Here is a 25,961-nt window from a genome sequence, read left to right as displayed (position 1 = left end):
TTGACCAAGCCCTGAAATATTCAATCAACTCCACTTCAGTATATGCAGCTAGGCATGCGATTGCAAAAAATAACTGAGCTCCTTCAGTCCATCGATAATACTTAATTCTATGAATATTCATGTGGAGAATATTGCAATTTCCACAAGCTGCCTAATGGCAGGCTGTAAAGAGGGAGAAGCTAATTTTGATTTGGAAACTAAAGCAAAGCCATCATTAAATATCCTGGATAAGAACTGACAAGGTGAATCACTACACACTCAAAGCAAACTTTACAAGTGAGTTTAATTAAACAAAAGTCTATTCGTTTTTCTGCAAGCTCATTTAGAAGCATTTATTTAGGTATGTTTCTACCTAAAGCCTTGGCGAGCCCCTCTCTTTGACTCGATTACTAAAGAAACTCTCATCTCATTTGTACCTCATGTATTTGTCTCTGGTTGAAATTAAAATGAGAAAGTTTTCACAGCATATGATAAACATTGCTTCAGGTCAAAGGTGTCCAAAGGCTGAGTTTTGGGGTTTCTGAAATCCTGGATTACCTATTGGATCCATTACTTTATCTTTGCCTCAACAAATAATGCTACGAAATGGGAAGACCTGTGCTAGTTCCCCTTTGGGGGCCGGTTACCTACATCGATTTAGTTTCTTTGAATTTCACTATATCTAAGGGCGGGTGTGTGGGGTTTACTTCCTGGGATTACAGGGTGAGGAGGAGTTAGGAAAAGATGAACAGAAACAATTCTCACAGAGCTTTACCGAGTCTCTCGCAGAGCACACTGTCAATATCAGGGTATGTCTCGAAAGTCTTCATTTGCTTGATTTAAAATAGAGTGTAATAGCCTGGCATTATCCAGATTACTTTTATATAAAATACACAAGATCTCCACGGGAAGGCTCATATTATGTGACTACCTATTCAAGGAAAGGAAAATTGCTCAACGGTTATCTCACTTAATCCTCACATCAAGCCAACGGGGCAGTGTAGGATATTTATTTGTACTAAACGAGGAAACAAAGGATCGGGAAGGTTATACAACTTCACGAGGGTCCCACAGTTGATCAGCAGTGACACTGGGGTGGGAGCCCAGATGCAGGTCACCCCAAAGCCTGTAACCCCAAACTCTTTATACCATACCATTCAGATATCACACACAATGCTGGGGGGTCAAAAATCACAGGAGCAGACAAACAGTGGGAATGAGCCAAATGCTGACAAAGTGCTGAATGAATGAAGAAATGTGGTACATCCATACCATGGGCTATTATTTGTCAATAACAAGGAATGGCATACTAGTACAAACTGTCACATGCACTGCCAGAACATTATGTTGAGTGAAAGAAGCCAGTCGTAAAGACCATCTATTTCAGCGTTCCATTTACGTGCAACATCCAGAATAGGCAAATCCACAGAGACAAAGTAACTTGATGGTTGCATAGGGCTGAGGGTTGCGTGTTTGGTGAGGAAGGAGAAGAGAGGGGAGTGACCGCTCAGGGTACTGGGTTTCTCTGGGGAGTGATTAAAAAGCGTTCTAAAATTGATTGTGCTGATGGTTGTACAAAATCCATGAGTATACTAGAAACCACTGAACTGTACACTTGAAATGGGTGAATTACATCCTATGTGAATTATACCTCAATACTGCAGTTACAAAGAAAAGTCAGAGGAGCAACTTGAGGAAGCATGAGCAATCGCTAATGGGCACTAGAGGCGAGTGGAGATAACCGTGACCCACAGATAGATGGGGTCATTGTAGATTTCCGTGGTCAGCAGCATCGGTTTACCTGCACTGGAGGATGTGGTGAACAATACAGAGGGTCATGCAAGAGCAGTTGTGACAAAGTTCTGAGGGAGTCTCCTGCGGCCTTGCTGACAAACGTGGTTAAAAGGGTTCCCTTCAAAGGTTTATCTCTTGAAGGGGCTACACCAGAGCTTTATCACTTTACTAGCTTGAATTCACCTCGCCCGAAGCCCAAGTGATAGTCAATCATAATATTTGCCTGCAGGAATCCTGCATTCACTGTAATGATAGGATCTTCTGATCTTTTCCTATGCTGATGGATAGTCAGTCATTTTTTATAACTCCAAATCACCATCATTAGTTCTTTCTGAGGGAAATGCACCAGGAAACTCTCCAATTTCAGAGGCCTTTCATCTCCCCTCATGCCTCTCAAACACTGCAGTGCCTGCCTGCTACTCCTCTCTTCTACCCATCTTCAAGTTTAATGACTTTCTCTTGGCCTAGAGACAAGAGGAGAGGCACAGATGGTACATTTTGAGAGTTAAATTGGTTTAAAATGTAGGTGTCATTTTCCTCATGAAAGGTGAGCAAAGGATGGAAATCATTTCCGTGGGAATACAGTTCTCCATGAAACCATTATTTTTAAATAGAGGGAAGCTGTTGGTGAGGGCATCGTGTTTTAAAACATGCAGCTCTTTTCATGCATTTCCCTTTAAAAAAAACAAAACACGGAAATCTTTTGATGAGAAAATAACATTTATAAAGCAAGCGAAAGAAAAGAAAGACAGTACCAGTATCATACTACAAACAAATTCAGCCAAGGCTGGACGGAGGTTAGTGTCAAGTTTATACTAATTTCAAAGTCACCACCGACTTCCTGTGTTGTTCCCCAGTGCAAGTTTGTACATCTTTATAATGCCCTCAGAATAATTGATCATATAGTAAAGATTTTAAAAAATCATTATCCTTTTGATCTAAAAGTCCTTATTCTTCAACTTTAATATGTTCTTTCTGAAGAAGTTGCCATGTATGTTTTCCTCCTCGGAGGTCAACAGCAGAGCACTCAGACAAGATTTTAGAATCCGCCAAACTCGTTGTTAAATAAAGTTACCTAAGTTGGTTGTTGTGTCCATCTATCAGGACACATAGGTTTGGGTGCAAAATGTGAAGCAAAAACCCGTGAAACAGTAAGGCAAAACCTAGGTGGGCGAATCATTAGAAAGAATATCCAGACATTTAAACTAATGGTTTAAAGTCTGTTTAATATTTAGAGGTACTTCTTGCCTATGGCTGTTTCACTAGCACACGGTAAGTAAGCTATGCACAACACTGATTTATGTGCCTGGGTTTAGCTACATCAAACTTGTTTTTTTGTTTGTTTGTTTTAACTACCAAACATCAAGGGCAGCAGGCATTTCAGCTTGGTTTGGTATCCCCACAAAGCACCTCTGTGAAAGCAGTCACAATGTTGGAGCATTATTCTCTCAATATAAGGGATGTTTTATTCTAGGGCAATTTTAATTAGCCCAAACTGAAAACCACCATGCACACACATCCATGCCTGTGCATACACATACTGACTTAGCTGATGAATCTTCTTTGAAGAAAAGAACTAGCACCATAATCAAATCCATTCTTCCTAGGTCCTGGTAAAGGATTTACCTCAAATCCACCAAAACCTGCAGAATTGGACATTTTAGCCCTTCCTTTAAGGAAATGTTCCTCTTATGAGGCTCCTACCATGTTTCCCCGAAAATAAGACCTAGCCAGACCATCAGCTCTAATGTGTCTTTTGGAGCAAAAATTAGTATAAGACCCAGTCTTATTTTACTATAATATAAGACTGGGTGTAATGTAATGTAATGTAATGTAATATAATATAATATAAAATACCGGGTCTTATATTAATTTTTGCTCCAAAAGATGCATTAGATGTCATCAATGTCAAACCCACATGCCTCTCTTCATCCTGCATCCTTATTAAACACTTTGCAGCTTATGGCATAGTTGACTTTGCTGTTCTTGATTGTCTCTTAGAAAGAGAACAGATTCGCCCTTCTTTTCTTTGAGCTTCCTTCCTCCATCAACTTGGCTGATTCATTTTCCTTAGACTATTCCCTAAAAGGCAAAGATGATATAGGAACATTTGTGACAACATGGATGGATCTTGAGAGTATAATGCTAAGTGAAATAAGTCAGACAGAAAAAGCAGAAAACCCTATGATTTCACTGACATGTGGTATATAAACCAAAAACAAGACAAACAAATGAGAAACAAAAACTCATAGACACAGACAATAGTTTAGTGGTTACCAGAGGGTAAGGGGGGTGGGGGGAGGGAGATGAGGGTAAGGGGGATCAAATATATGGTGGTGGAAGGAGAACTGACTCTGGGTGGTGAACACACAATGGGATTTATAGTTGATGTAATACAGAATTGTACACTTGAAATTATGTAATTTCATTAACAATTGTCTCCCCAATAAATAAATTTAAGTTAAAAAAAAAGAAAAAAAGGCAGCATTTCTAGGATCCTGGCCTTGACTCTGGTCACTCTATATCCCCTGTCCCAGACATCTTATCCCCCTGATGTAGCTCCACTGATAACCTCTGGGTGACCGTTTCCTTATCTCTGTTCCCAGCTTCACACTCTGCCTTATTTTCAATGAAGCATTTCCAAATGCCTATTTAATATCTCCACACAGAAGTTCAAGAAAACCTATACTCAGTGTTTTCCAAAACCGGACTTGTTTGGCTGCCAAATATTCTACTCTTTCTGGCCTCTATCCCATTTATTGACTTTCTTCTGACCTACTCATCCCAGTTGTAGGCCTTAGAATTGCCCTCAAGTCCTCCCTCTCTACAGGAACCCACCTCTGCCCACTCCAATCAACGTTAGCCACCATCACATTGCTTCTGAAACCTCCCTTCACTGCATTCCTTCCATCACCCTCATGGCCCTAGATGGGGCCATTATAGACTCTTAGCCTTCCAGTTCCTCTCTCTGGTCCAAGCTCTCCTCCTCCCAATTGATTCCACATTTAGGACATTTTTTTTTTTCTAAAATGCAAATCAGATCAAGTCACTCCCTTGTTAACAACTTTCAGCGGCCCTCACTTACTTCTATGGTCAAGTCAAAATGTTTTGCCAGACAGTTTCTAAATTCTGCAAAAGCTGGCCCAGGGGAAATTCCCAGTCTCCTCGTTGTTCGCTTTCAATTTCACTTCCACCCCATCATTCTCTTCTCTGTTATGAGAACATTCTTCATTCCTCAAGCCTACCAGCACATACACAGGTGTGAATCATAATTTTGTTGTAGCCTCTGCTTAAGACATCACCCATTCTCTTTCCTACCTGGAACAATCTTCCTCTAGCTTCAAATCACAGCTCAATCATTACCTTCTCTGTGAAAGCTTTCATCATGTAGCAACATGTATTATTGCCTGCAATAATATGTATTATTGCCCATATTAGATACTACGCATTGCATTAAGCCCATTTCAATGATTTACTCATTTACTCTTCACAACAAATCCATGGGAAGGTACTTCCATTTTCCTAATGAAGAAACTCAGGCTCAGAGAGATGAAGTAATTTTCCATATCCCAAAAGCTAGAATGTGACAGAACTGAGCTTCAAACAAAAACAGTCTCATTTCAAAGAAATGGGCGTAATTACTGTGGTATTCTACCTCCAACCTTCACTTAGGTCCCTTTCTTCCTGCTCACATGTGAGTTCCTTCAGGGCAGGGATTATGGGAAATTCATCTTTGTATTCCCGGTTCCCAGAATGTAGTAGATATTCAGTTTGATGACTTGTACTAGGTCTGACAATTAAGTTTGTGAATTCCTTGCAACGATGTTGCTAACCTTTGTTTTTTGACACCAGAGGGATTATTCATTATGAATTTGTACCAAATAGACAAACAGTTAACCAAGTGTACTATTTGGACGTGCTGAAAAGGCTGCATGAAAAAGTTGAACGACCTGAACTTTTCACCAACAATTCATGGCTCTGGCATCACGACAATGCACCAGCTCACACAGCACTGTCTGTGAGAGAGATTTTAGCCAGTAAACAAATCACTGTATTGGAACACCCACCTTACTCACCTGATCTGGTCCTCAATGACTTCTCTCTTCACCTGAAGATAAAGGAAATATTGAAAGGAAGACATTTTGATGACATTCAGGACATCAAAGGTAATACGATGACAGCTCTGATGGCCATTCCAGAAGAAGAGTTCCAAAACTGCTTTGAAGGGTGGACTAGGTGCTCGCATCGATGACTAGTTTCCCAAGGGGAGTACTTCGAAGGTGACCATAGTAATATTGAGCAATGAGGTATGCAACACTTTTTCTAGGATGAGTTCGTGAACTTAATTGTCTTACCTTGTGTTCAGGATGAGTGATGTCACAGTGTTCTCCTGAAGTTAAAGGTGTTTGGCGCTACGGACTATGATTGGGCTCCTTCAGACTTTGTCCTCATCCCACATCTCTCGCTTCCTCCCCACTCAGTGCGTCCTAACTCATTCTTGGCTTTGATCCCTTTCGCTGCTGCTTTTATCATAAATTCTATGAGTGTGGGATGATTGCATTGCCATATTTACTGGATTAGACTTCTTAATTAACATTGAACTCCCTTTCCTTGGAAGAAGAAAATGAAAGCATGGATGAATTCACCTTTGGGAATCCCTTTTTGATATACAAGGCAGAGCTCCCACTTATGGCAGGTTCCCAGAAGAAAAGGACCATGTCTCTAAGTAAAAGTGATATAATCCCCCTTGCTTTCACCACAGGATCCATACAAGAGCAGGAATTTATGTTTCTACCCAAGTACCTGATAGCCGAGGGTTAGGAAGGAGGCACCAGAACTCATGTTGAATCACTCACATGTGATAAATCTATAAACTTGAAAAGCAGTCCTCATTGATTAAATAAGGCAACAAAGAAAATTATTTTGAAAACAGTGATAGAAAAGTAATCAGTACTATGCATGGAGTGTTTCCTATAGACCGGGCACTTTGCTAACAGTTGCTATAACACATTTCACTTAATAATCACAATAAGGGAGTGTACAGCGATTATCCCCAACTCATAGAAGAAGAAACATGGGTTTCGAGAACTCTGGGGTACCTTGGACAGGCGTTGGGGCCGATAAAGGACAGAGCTGGTGCTCAAACCCGTTTCTACCTCACTTTCAGATTCCTGCACTGAATAGATGTGCTGTCCTAGCCCTGATGGGTTCCAATCACAAAAAAAATGGTATTGGCATCTTGTGATATTAGGCCTGCGGTCCCCAACCACACAGCTACTTAGTGGCAGCACTATGAGAAGAACTTAGGTCTCTAGACTTCTTCTCCCACACCCTCCAACCTGTCCCATTAATATGTTGCGTGAGTGTCATGTATGGAGTGTATGTTGTTCTTGTATTGTCTCAATAATACCTGCTTTTTGTTTTGATGGGGACAGATTGGAAGGTGAAAGAACCTATATCTATGGTCATGGACACAGACATGTTTTCTAGAAGAGACAGTGAAAGGAATTTTTGCTACTTTTAAAACTTTAAGCCCATTTCATGGATTCTAGGGAAAATGACCCTGAATCATGTTTTGGAGTCTATTTCTTTTTTTTAATACATATTTCAGAAAAGAAATAAAGTTATGTAAGATAAAATTGTCATTCCTGTATCTTCAATGTGCTCTCATCCATCTTTCTTAAGGCAGTATTTCAGCTGGAATACTTTCTTACATGCTACGGCATTATACCGTATGCCATATATATATGTTATATATATATACATATATATGGTAAATGGTATAATAGCATGTAAGAATAGTGCATGCATGCACACGCACACACACACACACTTCTTTAGAAAGTATGAAATGATCTTCCCATCATTACCCATCCTTAGCTCATTGATTTATTATGTCACCAGGTTAAAAAGCTTTTGCACAGCAAAGGAACAATCAAAAAGGGTGAAAAGTGAATTTGTGGAACGGCAGAGAATATTTGCAAATCACACATCTGATTCAGGGGTAAGGTCCAAAATATAGAAGGAACTCCTATAACTCAAGAGCCAAAACATACAGACAGTCCCATTAAAAAAAAAAAAAGGCAAAGGATTTGACATCTCTTTTCTACATACTTCTCAGCCAATACATCTGACAAATACTTGGAAATACTTGGAAATACTACTACCTCTGCCTTCAAGATGTATTAAGAATCCGAAAATGTATTACCACCTCTCTTACCTCTAGACACTGTCAACTCTTATCTTGGTTACTACAATAGTATCCTAACTGGTCTCCTTATCCTTGCCTTTTGTATTCTATTCTAAACACAATATACAGAGTGATATTTTCAAATGGGAAGTTAGATCATGTCACTCTTACAATATGGGCATGGATATCCATTTCCCTCAGCATGAAGACGATAATTTTAAATCATCTATGACGCCCTACATGATCTGGCTCCACCTTTACCTCTGTGACCTCATGCCCTATTATTCTTTTCAGTGTGTCTTCTACTACAATCACAGTAACTTCCTTAAATCCACCAGGAATAGTCCTACATTAAAGTCTTTGCATTAGCGTTTCCATCTGCCTGGGATGCTCTAACACCAGATATAGGCTTAGTCAATTTTACTTCCCAACTCATTTCCTGGCCTCCTTTAACTTCTTGTTTATTTAAATGTCAGCTTTTCAATGAAGCTTCCACTGACACCCCCACCTCATGTAAAACTGCAAAATCATAACCACATCTTTCCAACTACCTTTGCTCTCTTTCTTTTTTCCATAGCATTTATCACCAGATATTTTTCCTTCTTTCCCTCCGTCCCTCCCTCCCTTTCTCTGTCTCTCTCTCTCTTCTCTATGTTCATCTTTTACTGTCTGTCTCTTTCTCGTTCTCTCTTTCCCCAAACAGAATCTAAGTTACAAGAGGGTAGGGATTTTTTTTCTAGTTTATTCACGATTATATCCTAAGCATAACACATAGTAGGTACTCAATAAATATTTTGACTACGGTACAAGTTTATAGTTTAATACTGTTGTCACGCATTACTAAACATTTTGAAATTATCCCAGAGACCAGTGTACCAAGCATTTGAGAAAGCTCATCTCATTTATTTATGCTCCTGAGCCACTATGCCTTTTTAAATTAATTTCTTTCTCTCTTTTCTCTGTAAAAGCTCATCCAGTTTTGCTTCCTTTGATTGAGGCAGCAGTCATGAAGAGAAAAGAAACAGAAACACTATGATTGAGATTATGCAGCCACACCAAAATTAAGAGCCATTAGGAGCTCTAATGAAAATCACCTGGGAGTGAATACAGACCTACTATGTGCAAGACAAAAATACATGTCCAGTATCATTTGAGTGTCCCTTCTCCTCTATCCAACATTTAAGGGCTCTTCACAGTTTTCTCCTCTTCTCTCTCTGTCTTTCTCCTTGTATGAGCTCATCTACTTCGATGGACCTATAAAAACCACTGTTCAGCTGTTGATTCTCAAGTTGAGTTGACGGTCCAGTTCGTATCTCTCCTCTAGGTGCTATTCTCAATAATTATGCAACTATCCACATTACCTTTTTTCTTGGATGTCTTACGCTATTTAACAATGTACAAAATGGAACTCTTTGTCTGCCCCTAAACCCTATTCTCTCCAAGTATTCCCCATCTTAGTACTTAGGAATTCATTCACTTGCTAAAGTTGGAAATCCTTGATTGCTCTTTTTCATCAGCTTCTATGTTCAAACCATTATCAAGTTCTCTATAGTCTATCTCCAAAACACATCACAAATCATTTACTTTTCTACCTGGGTGAAGGCTACACCATTTTCCCTAAGTTCCAAAAGTAATCAATAAATAAAAATGCTAAATAATTCAAAGGAGTGGGAGTTTTCAGATACAGAGATAGATTGGAATGGTGTCAGAGAGGATTTGACATCTTAGATAATTCTTTGACGATGGATGGGAATGTGATGGATGGGCGGGTTTGGGGATAACAATCAAAGCAAAGGGTCTAGGACAAACAAAGACCCGGAGGAGGAAAGAATATGTTCTGGAAAATGTAAGCAGCCCAGTTGGGTTGGAGATGAAAATGTATTTAGAGGAGAAGTGGGAGCAAGGGCTAAAAACATAAAGTTGGACTATATTGTGGTGGGCCTGAAATACCACAAAGGGACAGATTAAATTGATTTGTATATTTCCTGCCTTCCCAATGTGCCTTGTTCATAGCCATAAATGTGTATCAGCGGAAGTGGAAGACAGCCTGGATTCTTTTAATTGTTCTGCATTTCACTAGGGTCTTTTCCATTCTGAATGTACAAGGGGATGCCCCAGAATATAAAACTTTTTCTACTTTTTTCTATAACATCAATTATTAAGCAACACTGTATTAGTAGAACCATATGCTTATTATAATAGTAATTGCTTCCCCATGATTATTTTCAGAGTATTTCTTTATGTACTGAGATGTTTATCTTACATGCAGAACTACCTATTTTGTAAAAATACCAATAGCTGGGATACCACTGTGTTTATGATTACTATCACCATTGAATCAAAGGCACCATAGATGGAGGAAGTTTAAAGAATATTTAATACATCATTTACTTGATTCCTTCTCCTCAAGGTGCCTTGCAGATTGTCTTAGCAGATGTGAATTTCCTTTCATCATGTGGAATGCAATTCTATCCTTGGTTTGTTATAAATTAACAATCTGAAATAAAGTCCAGCATTCTGAACAATAGCTGGAATATTTAATATGGAAAGAAATTCCCTATTGTATTCAGAGATAACTGTATTCTTTGGTTACTGCTACCATTTTAAATGGTTTTCCTGCTTTCGAGCCTGGTATACTAAATGGATTTATGAAATCTCCAGGTCATCTCTCTCTCTCTCTCTCTCTCTGTGTATATATATACATATACATATATATATATATATATATATATATATATATATATATATATATACATATACATATATATATACATATATATATATATATATATATATATATGTCCCTCTTTCCCTCCCTCCATATGTATACATATATAATATGAAAGAAATATAGTCTATCCTACAGAAAATAATGAAAATAATTCTCATGATTTTGAGAATGTAGCCAAATCATTTTCACATCTGTAAATGAACATTGCAAGGCATCTGTATAGATAAAATACAAAAGGACTTACTCTGGGATCACATAGGCATTATAAAAAGTTAATTATAAACTCTAAAAATGAGAAGGATCATTTCAATATCTTTTCATTTGAAGAAGATATAAGAACAATACAATAAGAAATACAAATAGACAATAAACACATGGAGAACTGCTCAGCCTGACTCATAATCCAACAAGTGAAAACCAGAATAAAAATATTTTCATTGAGAACTAGGCACAGCATTTAGGTAGTTGTCTGTGACTCCTGAGCACGAGTGAATGTGCACCAGCTCATTCTCACACAGTGCTGGTGCAAGAGTAAACTTTCCTACAGGAAACTGGGTGAGAATAATTATGATTTTGCATAACCATGTATGTCCTGAATCTCCTATGAATTTATCATAAGGGAAAATTAGGGATGTGCCCAAGAATGTAACTGTACAGATTTTATTTATTATATCACACTGCTGTTTAATGCTTCCAAAGTAAAGATAAGTTTAATGTTCAATAAAAGGAAACTGAGGAAATGCCCTATGTTAAAGAAATACTCTGAACCCCTTAACTATTGCAGAAAACTTACTACCATGGGGAAACGTTCATAATATATTTACTGAAAAATACATAGCTACATAGGGATTGTAAACCATGGCGTAAACTCTGTAAAAATATTCAAATTGTACATACACATGCACAGACCAGCACACAGAGTAAAAAGAATATGCACCCAAAAAATAAGCATCGTTCTTTGTGGTGTCAATTTACAGGTGATTTCTATTCTTCAAACTTTTCTGCGTGTGTGTGTTACATGCACATGCATATTTTCATATATTTTAGATACCTTTTGCATACTTATGTTATATAGTTTATACATATGTATGCTTACATATACATATATATTAATATGTGGTAGTATTATATATGAGTTTAATATATATCATAGTATTATATATCATCCAAAGTAATATATATGTATATACATGAAATAAAGAATTAACAGTAAAAATTAGCATTTTTCAGCAATTATTAGTACTAAAGTGAAAACCAGTAGCATTAGGATTCTGTTTATCTTGAGAGTACAGATGACTGAAACTCTTTAGAAAGCAATTAAGAAGATACCACTTTGTATCAAATTCTATAGCACCTGGAAATATGTTTATTCTTACTAAATAAGAAATACTAAAAATACCAAAACTTAATATTCATCTTAAAACATTAAAGAAAAGAACAACAAAACATACTTCAAGAGTTAAAATGAGAGAATTATAAAAGATGAACACAATAAAATTGAAAAAAAAAAACACAGTAGAAAATAAAGATACATAAAAAGCTCAAAAGAGAAATGAATGTACCTACCTATTTTAAGCTCGATTTAAAAAAAAAACACAACAAAACACCATGCAGGATAAAAATGTAAAATATTAGGAATGACAAAAGAGCCATAACTATAGTTACAAGAGAACTTAAATTGCATGAAAGTATGACTCCAAAAGAGCAACAAGGATGTAAAAACAGGAACTACTAATCAGTCTGAAATAGTTCTAGCCGGTGTTCCCTTAAAACATACTGAAAACAATGCTATAACCTGTTTTCCCGTACACAGCAGTATGTGATGTTATTTTATTATCTAATCACGTGATTAGTATAAACTCTTGAGTCCAGCTGTTGTACTGTGTGTGAAAGCATAAAAGATTACTTTGTAAGGAACATTCCCTGTATTCCATGAGCTTCAAATTAGATGCTTTTCAAAGAGTCACATCTTAATTACAAATATTGAATGCTGACATGCTAGTCAGTGGTTAATTTCTCTTATTGAAAAGAAGCACAACTCTGTAGCCTCAGAGTTTTCTTGGGTCCTCCTATCTGGATTACTGCTTCCGTCTCCGATCAAACACTTGGGCGTATGTGTATACACTTTAATCAGAAGCTTCCTAAAGTATAGCAATTCCTGCTCCAATAAACTTTTAGCAGTTCTCTAATTCTTGGTCAGACCATAATTCCTGGTCATGAAACTCAAAGCTCTTGTTCATCTGGTCCCTTTACCTCTATTGTTCTTTATCTACTGCTGTTCAATGAAATCTCTACGTTCTCATTAGTCTGACTAGAGTTGGATTTTTTTCCCCCAAAGAGAATATTCCTGAAAAATCATTATAATCTTTATACCATCTCCTCATTCTCCAACCACCATCCACATTGGTTTTCCTTCATTTGGAATACCCATCGTCTCATTCTCACTCATGTAAACTCTAACCCTCATTTACAACCTAATTAAAACTCTGACTCCTCAAAAGTGCCCTTACTATCCCAGGCTGCTGACATATACAAAGACTATTTCCTGATTTCACTTTTGAGAATAGACAGGAAATTCTCTGTATATGTAGAGGGGTGCTTGCTTTCCTCAATAAACAACAAAGTAAATATTTTCATCTATCCACATAAGAAGTGAAAGTTGACACAGGGAACTGAGAGAAGAAAATAGGAATTGTATCAAAAGATAGTAAAGTCTGATCAGTACCGATAGTAATGAACAACAAGAAAGACAATCTAATAGGTTGCCAGAGGATAATGGATTATCCAAATACTCTGAGGAGAGACAGGTTGTTTAGACTTCATCTCTCGGGAAATAAAATGTCTAAAACAATAGTCACTTACCATTTTGTGATATATCTATATCAATATAAAACTTTTGGACACACTTCCAATGTATACATTTCTGCATTTATGTAACCCATCACATGTGTGTGTACAGACACTACTATATTACGTGCAGTCTAGAAATACTCAAAAATAGAAATTATAAAGGATAAATGAGAAGAAAAATAAGTTTAAATCCAAGTTTTAATTTGTTTTCTGCACCCCAGTGAATCATGATGCTAAAATAATACTTTGGAAACACGATTCCACTAATTTTTATAAGAAGATAGAATGAAATAATAAAGAAATTACTTCACTGATGGGGTGATCGGTCCATGCTGGATGCAGGGTGTTGTGGGAATGGAAGTAAAGTCCTGGAGGAAGGGATCAGAGTTGGGAAGGGAGGTCATCAAAGAATATATTTTACATTGCAAAGAAATCAGCCTCCCCACCAATCAAATATGATTTTTCTGATATCTCAGACTCGTTCAGGGCTCCCAAGAAGCAAGAGTTCTTATGTGGGAATTGAGAGAAAATGGGGTCTTTTACACATATTCTGATTTATGTGGACGAGACAGTATAATTGGAAAAGTGGTTTGAGGCTTTAAAAATGACTAACAGAGTTAAAGTCAAAACAAGGTCAACGCCTAAAACTGTACACTACAAAAAGTCTACAGTACTCATTTTGGTATTTTCATGTATGGCCTATGTTACCATCTCCCTGGAATTTGATCAATTTCTCTTTCTTGATGTGTACCCCTCTCAATAACAGCCCTCCTTCCAATTGCACCCCCTTCCCGGCCCCGATACACATAAAACACAGACACATGTGCAAAGAGACTCACACAATGGCTTTATATAATGCTGAGAATCCAGCATGTACTCCTTAAATCTTTACAGAAATAAAATAAAAATCTTCCAAATAAAAGTATCTCCTCATCTAAGACCACTTAGCTACTTTTCATCAATGCTAAATAAAATAACATGGTTTTGTCAGCATTACATATGTGTGTGCATTAAAATATGCATACTAAACCAATGTGCATTAGCTCCCAAACGCCAATTTTCATTTTTTTAAATTCATTTCGAAGATCCTTTTGATTAGTGATTCCACGATACTGTATTTCTTGCATAAAACACACTATAAAAAAAAATACTTCTCAAACCTCCTCTTGTGCCTAGCTCTCACCATATAAATCCATGCCCCCTCCAACCTTCTTATGCTTAACACAAGCAGAAATATTGCTGTAGTGTCTGTCTTTTCTATTCCCCTCAAGCCCGTATAACCTCCAGAAATGGAGGTTCCAAAGAATGCCAACTCAAATATTTTAGTCTTTTCCATTAGTAAACATACTTGTACTTCAATATCTTTTCTCTTTGCAAATATCGTTGGGATACTAAGAGAACTGGGAGTACACTGCACTGTGAATAAGAGCCTTTCCTGAATACACTTGGGAATTCTGCGTACCCACTTATGGAGGGACATTTCTTAGTTTGTGGAGCACCGTTTACGACTCTCACTTGTTCCTAACTCAGCATGATCCAATACCACTCCAAGTCTTTTTCTCTTGGAATGTGGGAGGTCTTTGTATATCACTGCATCTTCCTCCTCTAGCCTTTGCTTGATTGGCTTCCATTTCTTTGTTACAGACTCCGTAAACCATTTGCCCAATCAAAACTGAACATAATTAGTACAAAGTCATTTTCCTCTTTCAATGGCTTCCTCCTGAAAAGCTCTGGGGTTTTCCTCAATCAGCTCAAGTAGCTAAAGTTTTTAAAGCAGGTTTTCCCTCCGTCCATCTCCTAAAAGTCCACCTCCATATTTTTACATTGAAATAGCTATAAGTGTATGTGTTAAAATCAAAGATTCTGACTAATTTTTCAACACTTCAGAGCACCTGTTTTACAAGATGGGGATGGCATATCACCCACTTACCATCTTCTCCGACACACATACAATTATTTTATGAAATTCTCATTTAAATTGATTTTATATGATTTCATTGTATTTTATTTTAGTTTATCCTTAAAACTATTTTAGAAATTTGTTCTAGAAAAAAATTGAACCCATTTTACAGATGAGTCAAGCTTACAAAGAGATGTAACATAACTATTCTAAACGCATGTTACATTAAAATTGTTGACCTCTAGCTTTCTTGCCACCATTTATAATATCTCTGATTTCCTTAAAGTTTGTATGTAAGTTAAAGTTGGTAATCAAGTGCCCACAGAGGCTATGGCAGACCTTAAATGTGAGGAGACCTTAAATGTGAGGAGGAGCCTTGAGGGATGCTTCTGTGAAGCATCCGGTTCTGTGAACCGGATGACACAAGCCCAACTAGAAGTGCTATGGTTACTCCTTCTAACCCAACTTGTCCCTGGAGGGAATCTGAGCAAGTGTTACTGGGTCTTATGTATTTTGAGAAAAGCCAAAAGTGCAAATTTCTAATATGAAATCTCTCACTTTTAAAATGTTGGTTTATGTACAATTTTGTAAACATTGCACTGCCCAAATAAATAAGTCATGGACTGCAGTTCGTGACCTCTGGTGTAAATGACTATTTCAGGAATCTCTTCTTTGAACCTCCATCTTTGATTCCTTTGATATTCCTCAAACTGAGTTGAGGGAAACTGAAAAGAACAATTTTCTAGGCAATTTTTTCAACTAGCACTAACTAATACTCAACATGAAATCATAAGTTACGCTTTTGCCCTTATGTATAAGCATGTATACCTAATACTTACATAGCTTCAATTTCTATCCTTAGGTATAAGCATATATATCTAATACCTACATAGCTTCAATTTCTATCCTATTTACAAAGCTATCACTTCCAATTTTCTCCTTCTACTCGTGGTGCTCCAGTTTCAGAAAGGGTCACTGAAAAGCCTCATTACTTCTCATACACTCTTCCTAAACCCTTTTCAGTTTGCTATGATATGCTGCACAAACTCACCCTGACTCAGTTGTCCACAGAAAATTTATACTGTCAACTATAGTTTTAATTCATTTAATTTATGGCCTTAATAATTGATTACATTTCTTAATTCCCCAAACTGAAATTTAATTTGATCCTTGACAAACAACAACCAAACTAATAAGTGACTGAAAAGTAAGCAAAGAAGAGTTTTCTGAGTGAAGAGGCTTCCAATCATGAACTGGACAAAAAAAAAAAAAAAAAAAAAAGAAAAGCATTTTGCCTCTCACCCATTTACTGCCTTTGCTACTTAACTCAAGTAAAAGTGCAGATATCAGGAACTCAGCAGCTTAAAACCAAATGATTATCCACCAAGCCCAATGTCTCCCCAAAGGCTTGGAGATTACACGTGTAATAATCAGGCTGGCCCTGCCAAAAGGAAGGCTTAGTGCTTCATTTTATTTATTGTATTTATTGAATGGAGCCATTGCTTGATAGCCCCTGGGAGCATTAGCAAACATGAAAGAAACCACCAAAGGAACGAAAGAAATATATAAAGAACTAAAAACCATGATACTAAAGTTTATAATGTGGAACATACAGCACTAGAATCAAACACATACTTTTACAGTCCTTCAAGTACTCTGTTCTATTTTAAAGTGATGTCAGCATTGCTTAATTTGCCGAAAACCGAAATCACTGAAGTCGCATACAGGTTCCTTGGCCAACATCAATCCTTTCACTTCTTACTTATATACGAAGCCACCAGACAATGTGATAGTCCTACGTTTTCTTTCTAGTTCTATATTATTATCAGCTGTATTTTCACATTGTGATAATATATTTAGGACTCTTCTGAACAACTTTATAAAAAAGTGATAATAAGCTTTTTGTAAAAATGAGGTACCTTTATAGCCTCTGATATCTACACTTTTAGGGAATCCAACCAGTTATTAAAATCAAATCATACTTTTACTTAGGAATAGACAAGACTGAAAACCTGTGACATTCTGTGCTCAGGTCCTTTTTTGTCTCATATTGTTTTGTATATATACATATGTATATATATGTATATATATACATATGTATATGTATATATATACATATATAAATATGTACATATATACATGTGTATATATATACATATATATTCTTTATAAACATTACTCTTTCAAATTATCAAGTATAAAAATAAAGCTTAAAAACAAAATTTGAAATAATTGTCACCAAAATGGATGTAAAGTGTGTTTTGTTTTCTTTTATGATTTTTAAAGATTTAAGAAATTACTTTCTTTAGGTTACGTGGATGTTTTTTCCGTAAAATTTGGCTGCAAAAGAAATCATCCCAGTATCAACATCAAAAGTACAGTCAAATATTACTGTATAATTTTTGTAGCTTCTGTCTTTTATTATTCTCCCGACTTTAAGAGCAAAAGTATGAGCCCTGGGCTATAATTATCTGGTGCTTACAGTAAGTTTTTCCATCTGTTCTAGGCATTCCTTGTAACTTTAACATGTGGGGTGGGGGAGAAGAAAAAAGTAGAGTGGATTCTAAGACACACAGTGAGTTTAAGAGTATGTCATTGAGTGGGGCAGAAATAGAAGCTCACATCAGGTCTTGAAGGTGTTTTCTTACAGGGCACTCTCATGTGAAATTTATTAAGAAGCCATTTTTTTTTTTTTTTTTGAAGAGAAATGAAGAAATTCACCTCCTCTGACAAATGAATGAAATGTGGTTGGTGGTAGCACCCTACAGACATTATCTCTCTGGAAAATCTTCCTCCCCTCAGAGTTCATGTCCCATGTCTCAATTAACATGCAATGAGTATCCGGATGTGCTCAAGCCCTTCTGAGGAGACAGGAACACTGCAGACCTCTGCCAAGAGGACACACAATCTAATAGAATCTGTGTTCCACAAATACACTTTACACAAATCCATTATGTGCCGAGCGCCAGCTTGTTTTATAAATGCATTTTGTGAAATGCAATGGAATTAACCCAACATTTATATTGTGAACCTCAAAGTACATTATGAAAATTATAAATTTCCCAATTGACAACAGATGAAAATGAACATTGTCCTTATTTACTTTGGACGGGGATGGGGAGGGAAGGATTTTTTTTTTTTTTTTTTTTTTTAAAGCTTTAACCAAGGCCAGATTTAGTTTTATGTGATTTCTGGTTTCCTACACCATACCCAAGTTTATTTTCTTTGTCTTTTTGTTCTTTTTTTCTTTCTGGATTTCCAATAAAATCACGAAAACTAGAATTATGATAGAATGAAAAAAAACACAAAAAAACTCAAGGATATGTTTGAGTCCCCAAGGTGAAGAAACTGCCTAAGGGAGTCAAGAGTACAGAGACCAGGGTTTTTACAGTGTGTGCTACTATTCCGCATTTTTAAGAAGGCAATTAGTTATTCTTGTGTATTAGTGACTGCCCCATTTTCTCCATAATTCGGATGAGACAAAGGGCCTTGGAGAGAATATATTTTAAGTGGGACATTTATTACCCAAAAAAGGAATGATTCTAATTTAAAATCTCTGGGAAAGCCCTGTCTATGGAAGTCGTCAAATTTCACAGCAGCAGAAACTTGACCCAGGTATTCTCAACTCTCATTGCCATTTCTAACCAAGCCATCATTACCTTAAAGACAGAGTTAAAGAATTTTATAAAATATCCTGAACCTGAGAGTTTTATCTATTTAAAGCAACCCAAACCAGCACAGCATTAATTTGGTGGTCAGACAGTGAGTGTAAGACTCAGAGCTGTGAGTGGTGATAACTCTGAAGGGTTTGTGCTGGGAGAAAAAAAAAAAAAAAAGACAAATTCATCAGTGTGTTCAGCGTAACAGTACTTTCAAGTCACTAGTAGGTCATTTTTGTCACAGTAGCATGCAGGAAGCACTGTTGGCAGTGGGAATTTTACTGCCTGAGTCTGAAGGCTGGATTCATATTTCATACAATAAAAAGAGAAGGAGGTTTTTGAGATCTGTCCTCACTTTCTACCTATGCTTAGAAAAACCACGATAGGAATTTTTAAGGGTGATTTTTTAAAAAATAAGCACTGTGAAACTTTATGTACCCCAAGACCCCACCATAAAAAAAGGAAATAAAAATATATGGGATCCAAAGAAAAGATTCGTTTTATGGCCATATATCCTTAAAATCTAAAACAGAATTGGAGAGCTTCTTTTGCGAAGTATAGATTCTTGCTACTTCCTGTTCAAGAGAGGCATACCTAAAAGGTTATTGATTTAGTTCTGAAGGACAGAGTGTTTATTATGGAGGAAGCCATTGCGAGGTACAAGTGTGAGGAAATTAATGACGGCTTTGTAAGTGTCCACGCTGTGGTGTGGAACCAGTGGGGCAACTGTCAATCTATATGATAATACATTCCCAAACTTCATAAAACCAGTGATGTGAAAACACATTGATTTCTCTGTGAGCTAGATGGAATTTGTCAAAGAGAAAGAGCAAGAAGTTTACTGAAGTTAACACCTCAGCCTACAGAGTAGCCTGTGCCTTACTTTTTATTTGCTTAAAGAGTTGAAGATATGACGTGCACGATTTCTTGTTTTTCATTTCTAGACCCAAATGAGAACAGAATATGTATTATGTACATCTTTTAAATATGTGAAATATTTTTGCTTTTTTTTTTAAAGAGAAAAGAAAACACATTATTCTATCTATACATTTTAAAGTAACCAGCTATCACCTACGTTTGAACTGTGGCCTTCAAACTTTCATGGTAATCTCCCAGACTCAGGCACAAAAGGGTTGCTTCGTACTTCTGAGTACATTTTTCTTTATGCAATTCTGACGGCATTATAACTCGCATTACAGAAGGAAAAAACAATGAGACACGATATGTAAGGGTTTATTTCCTATCAGTACGCAGGGCTTTACACAGACTCCCATATGTGAAAACAGTTCAAATGTGATGTTCCAAATAATGTTGGAAAAAAGAGACTACTACCGGTCTACCAAATACCTAATTAATTATAAAGTTCGCCCATCCATAACAGCTCTAGGGAAATTCAAGGCAACCATTTTTTGCTTCCTTTGCGTCACTGGAGACCTCCCCTTACTAGTTGAGTTTTTAAAGATGTATATAGCTTTAAAAACAGAGGGTGCGGATTCTATAAATATGTATAAATAATTCTGTGTAGATGGTTTCCATAAGACCGGTGAGAATACCAACCACGGAAGATCTGCTAAAATACCTTGTTTAAAATGTTCCTTAAGTTGCTGGATTACAAGTGATTTTATTTATTAGGCAATCAAACTGCCTCCATTTAAATCATATCTAACACACACTGAAGTTGAAAAAGTACAACAGTAAATGAATTCAATGTATGCCTTTATGAAAACTTCTAAAAGTAATTTCCTATCAACTAAGCATCTTAGAGTGTTGAATGTGCCTAGAGGCAAAATTTTGTTAAAATTCAAAAGGAGTCAAGTGCAGATTTTTTCTTGAGAGTACACCTTGATTAGCTACATGAACGAAGGCATAAGTAAGATACATCCCCTTGTCCCCACTGTAGAATAAATTATTTCAGAATTAAACATAAATTTAAATGCAACAGTGACATTTTTCTGATATATGCAACTTACCAAGGAAATTATATATTTTCAACAGTTTTGAGATTAAGTAATATATAGCTATGCTTTTGCATTCACAACAAGCTGTGTGCCTGCACAGTTCTTTTTTCTTTTTTTAAATACAAGAAAATACTTAAAGCTACTCTAGAAGTTTATAATATTTCACATAAACATCCTTAACTGTGCTATTTCTAAACATCTTAATGGCAATTATTTTAGCAAACACACAATATATTCATAACAACTCACATATCCTTTGATGTTTTCTTCATAAATCAACTGTACCTAACGCAATTTGTCTTTTTAAAAACGTTTTTGACTAAACACAGTTGTGAGTCCCTCAGAAATCCCCAAATAAGCACCTTATCTCTTTAATGACTTTCTTAGGCTTCCCTATATTTACTGCTTAATGATCGAAGCATTTAATTTTCAAAGTTTCATTAAAATCCATCTACAAAGCTGATGGATAAGCAATAGTGATTTGTGATAGAAGACGCGGGAAGCCATTAACCTACAGAGGTACCAAGGAGAAAACTAAACATACAAGAGAACACTTTTTTGAAGACAAGTCCCTTCCTATTTGTCATTATTAAACTCCGAGCATCTGTTTCCAGTTTGATCTTCAATACAGATATGAGGCATTGCTGCCTGGAAATGAAAGTATAAGACAAGGTAGGATTCTTAAGAGATCGTCATGAAAAAAAATAACCCAGGTTGCCATTTCCTGGGAAGGGGCAATCAATACAAGGACCTAGAAACTCGTGGAGAGAGGACATTTTCTAGGTATAGGTCATAGTTTATCAAGTTGCCTCTTTTGCAATGTAATTTACTTGCTAATAAGACCAACTGACTTCACCTGAGTATTGTGTTATCATCAAAAGGTGATTTTAAAATCCTCTCCTCATGTCTCGTGTGCTTGAGGTTGGCTTGTTTATTTTCCCCTAGCTCAGAATGGGTAGACGGAGTCAATTTAAAAGAAAATGAATGGTTTTAGATACCTCTTTATTAAACAATAAAAACACCCCAAGACCCACATCATGCAGTACCCGGCACATGAAAAAGATGTATTGAAGAAGCAGGCCTACCGTTCTCATCATCTGACTTATTTTCGTTGTCAGAATCAGTCAAGGTAAGGGCTGAGTTTTCACGACTGGACAGGCCGGAACTGCGCCTGGATTTTATCCCTCTCCCCCACAGTCTGATGGCGTGTTCTGGAGACATCCCTCCCTCGGTGTCGGAGTCTGCGTCGGACCCTGCGCTCAGAGAGTAGCCCTGGTGAAGGAGCCCCATGTCGGAACAGTAGCCACTTCGGTGAGGGGAGGGCTCACAGATGCCCAGTTCCGCAAGGCTGAAATTCGTGCCTAGGGTGACAGCAACAGAGAGACCCGTTAACATTTGCGAAATGCTTTTCGAAGTTCAAATCTATTCTTACAAAAAGCAGACAGACACTTTTTTCCATGTAAACATATACAAGATTGGCCACAGTAGACAGGACAAGGTCTTGGGCGAGGGGATTTAGGATATTGGGGTAAATTTGAAAACAAAACAAAAAGGATGCATCAAACATGAATTTTAATCCTAGGACAGAATGCTCAGATTTTATTTCAAAAAGTTTTAAGCATTTACTGTTGTCTCGGTAGCGCCATGGAGCTGGACAACATAGCTAATATGTACCGAGCACTTACTTTGCTCCAGGTATCTTTTATTTTTCAATTTTTATTTTAAATTGTAAAACTTTTATAACAATTTTATAAAGATGATACTATTACGGTAATCATTCTGTAAATAAGGAAACCGAGGATCAGAGGAACAGAGAATTCAAGTGACTTACCCAAAGTCATACATCTAGACTGTAGCAAAACCTGGATCTGATCTTGAGCAGTCTGTCTTCATGCCAAAGAACCTTAATCCTCCAATAAATGTGAGTGGTGGCCAGGAGACCTGGGTACCAGTCCTAGCTTCCCACTGGTAAGTCTCATGGTGGCAAGTCTCTTACTTCTTGAGCCTCAATGTTTTCATCTGTAAAATCTGGGTATGAATCTCTTAAATTCCTCTCAAGGTAGCTGTGTGACTTATGTGGGATACATACATATCCCATATTATTAAACCATTTGTGAATTAAATCACCATCCTAGGGATGAAGAGTTAGTCCTTTTGTTTTAAAATGATAGCAAACAATTTCTCTTTGCTAACACAATTTAAAACCACAACTAGGTTTCACCTATGGAATGTGAGTATGTGCACACGTGGGTGTGCATGGGGTAGGTATGGGGTTTTCATGGGAAGAGGAAAACAAGAGGTACTTATTGAACACATGGACGTTTCCGTGTTTCAGGCTTGGGGCCAGGCACTTTATAGCTTTATCTCATTGAAATCTCCTCATAGCCCAACAGTTTAGGGGTTGAACACTTTACAGGGAGGTGACATAGTGTGTCTGAGGTCACATCTGGGGACGTGGCAGGTCCAGGGCTCATCTCTAATCTGCAGACCGCAATCTTGTGCTTTTTTCTACAACGTCTGTCTCCATCAAAAACCAGTTTGGCAACATTTTGGTATTACCGGGATGCTCTATGCATTTGTGTCTTTATTATTCAGCTTGGTAAAAGACTTTTCAAGGTTGCAACGCACATTAGATGAAATCACGTGGTACGCTCCATTTATTGACATAAAACTAAGTTTTTTGTCTGTAACCAATATGTAGACAATGAAAAAAATGCAGTGAAGAAATGCACTTCACTGCTACCAGTGAAGAAAATCTTAAATAACACCAAAGCCCTGGGTTTTACTCTGTGTATATTGTTTACATGAGAATCATTCCCTATCACTCATGTCTCCAGCTCATGATAAGCTTCACAGTCTGTGCTAGTCCACATACATGATATCATTTCTCAGCTTTTATTTTTAAAAGGTGTCAAACAACTGTTTATATCCACCCACTGCAATGTTAATTTGTAACAGGCAAGTATTTTTATTCTGAAGTTTTACTTTCCTTTCTTCACTGCAGGTCGCACTTCCACAGCCCTACTCGGCTGTGTGAATGGAATCAAACCCGCTTCTACACATGACTGTCTCTGCAGAGTAAAACCTACTCATTGGGGGGCTATCCCAAGCAAACATTCCTGTGGGCATATGGGATGCCTTCCTACCCCCATGCAGGGAAAAAAGGGTCCTGATTGTCGTCAGCCAGTTCTCAAGGGCTGTTTATTCCCTCGCCCCATTTTATCATGCTGTCTGCCCAGTGTACTCATTCCAGTTTGTGTCCTTGGTAATTAGGTATTGTCTCATAATTGCACACTAAAATGTATATTTCAGTTTCAGTAGTCTATAAAACTAAAGTTATTGAGTTAATATATATTTGATACTACAATACTTCCCTCTCTGTTGTGGCTTTCCTCATTCCTAAGTAAATGAAAAAAAAGTTGTTGAATGTTAGCATTCTCCCATCTCGTCTTTAGAGCTCATATATATATTTTTTTTTCTGGACAGTCATGAAATATATTGCTTCCTTTTCCTACAATAAATGAAAACAAGCCCAATTAAACATACATGTTTTTATTCCACATGTGGGAATTTTTAGCTATATGATTGCATTTGAAATGGAGTGTTTATGTAATAAGGCAACTTTCCTGATGGTTTTCCCACATCTCATTATCTGGAACTAGCTTCAAAGACCTCCTCAGGAAAAGAGAAACATCTGTATGAGGAAAAGAAGCCTCAGCTTTCAGAGCGTCTCATGTGACTTTCAATCTGGGCACTAGAAGTAATAGGCAGTAAGCCTACAGTACGGGAAGCCATGGAAGAAATATACTGCCCCTTCTTTGGTCATCAAATTTATTTGAAAATTAGAAATTAAAATGTTATTTCTCTGTTAAGACAAACTTGAGTTCATCATGAATCAGTTAAAATTTGCATACATGTTTAATGTAACCACAAATGTTAAAACAAGTATATTTCAAGTTTCAAATTCAAGCTTATTAGCCCTGAAGCCACAAACAAGCAACATTGTGAAGAAAATCAGAGGTACTATACTGAATTTACCAGGAGAAAGTACATGAGTTCACACTGGCTTACAGAAAGGCAGGCTTTCCTCTACAAGTAGAATTGTTTCCTCAAAAATATTACCTTCTAACCTCCTCATCTTCATCTTCCAATAGGACCACTATTCCCTAGTGCCACCCATTCCCCACAATTCCTAGTTTGGTACCTTTTTGTCCTTAACTAACTCAAAGAATAGGAACATCATTGTAAGTAGCTTGGATAGATTCTGGACCGAGGCTTTCCCGAGTTTGCTGGCCATATATAGGAAATGGGTGAACCATCTACACAGTAGAGAGAGAAAACTGGTCTACCATTTATTACATTATTCAACAAATATTTATTGTTCATGGAGTTGTGCTAGGCACAGGGGATAGAGCAGTGAGCATTACAAAAATACAGCCCATGGTATTTACAGCCTAATTGGGAGATATTCATCAAAGAATCACATACACAAACTACAACCTATCCAGTAATAAATACTACTATATAGAGGAAAAGGAGAGGGAGCCGTGAAAGGTCATTGAGTGGTGCAACCCTTCATCCTTTCACAGCTTGCCCAGCAAGTATCCATCTAGCGACAGGCTCACTACTTTGAACAACTGCAAGTTTACTCCATGGAGAACTTATCAGGCTCCTTTTCATTTGCTCTTACCATATCCAGTGTCCCAAACATTCCTCTATGTGATTTCAGACAAACATTTTTCATGTAGTTTGTCTTATGGCACGAAGCCCCCATGTTCAACATTTAATAGTATGGGGTAATTTTAATACTATGTCAACTTATCAGTTGCACTTACTTTGCTCATGATTCAAGACAGAATTTGCTCTAATTTATCTTGTACAATTATAGCTTTATGAAGCT

At 37.1% G+C, this 25,961-nt stretch overlaps 1 protein-coding gene across 6 annotated transcripts in view; it reads right to left on the bottom strand.

Moving 5' to 3' along the window:
- Positions 1-25,961, bottom strand: part of TENM2 (teneurin transmembrane protein 2) — a 1,145,520-nt gene that overhangs the window by 777,448 nt on the left and 342,111 nt on the right. For 5 of the 6 annotated variants that reach the window (XM_081034975.1, XM_081034979.1, XM_081034980.1 and 2 more), the window contains exon 4: positions 22,147-22,422. The exons of the other annotated variant lie outside the window; for it this stretch is intronic. In XM_081034975.1, the coding sequence (XP_080891101.1) occupies positions 22,147-22,422 (276 nt within the window). The remainder of the gene's footprint in view (positions 1-22,146; positions 22,423-25,961) is intronic. 6 annotated transcript variants of the gene reach the window in all.

The sequence above is a fragment of the Rhinolophus hipposideros genome, assembly GCF_964194185.1.
Source record: "Rhinolophus hipposideros genome assembly, chromosome: 23".
Lineage (NCBI taxonomy): Eukaryota > Metazoa > Chordata > Mammalia > Chiroptera > Rhinolophidae > Rhinolophus > Rhinolophus hipposideros.
This window is presented reverse-complemented; position numbering and strand designations above follow the sequence as displayed.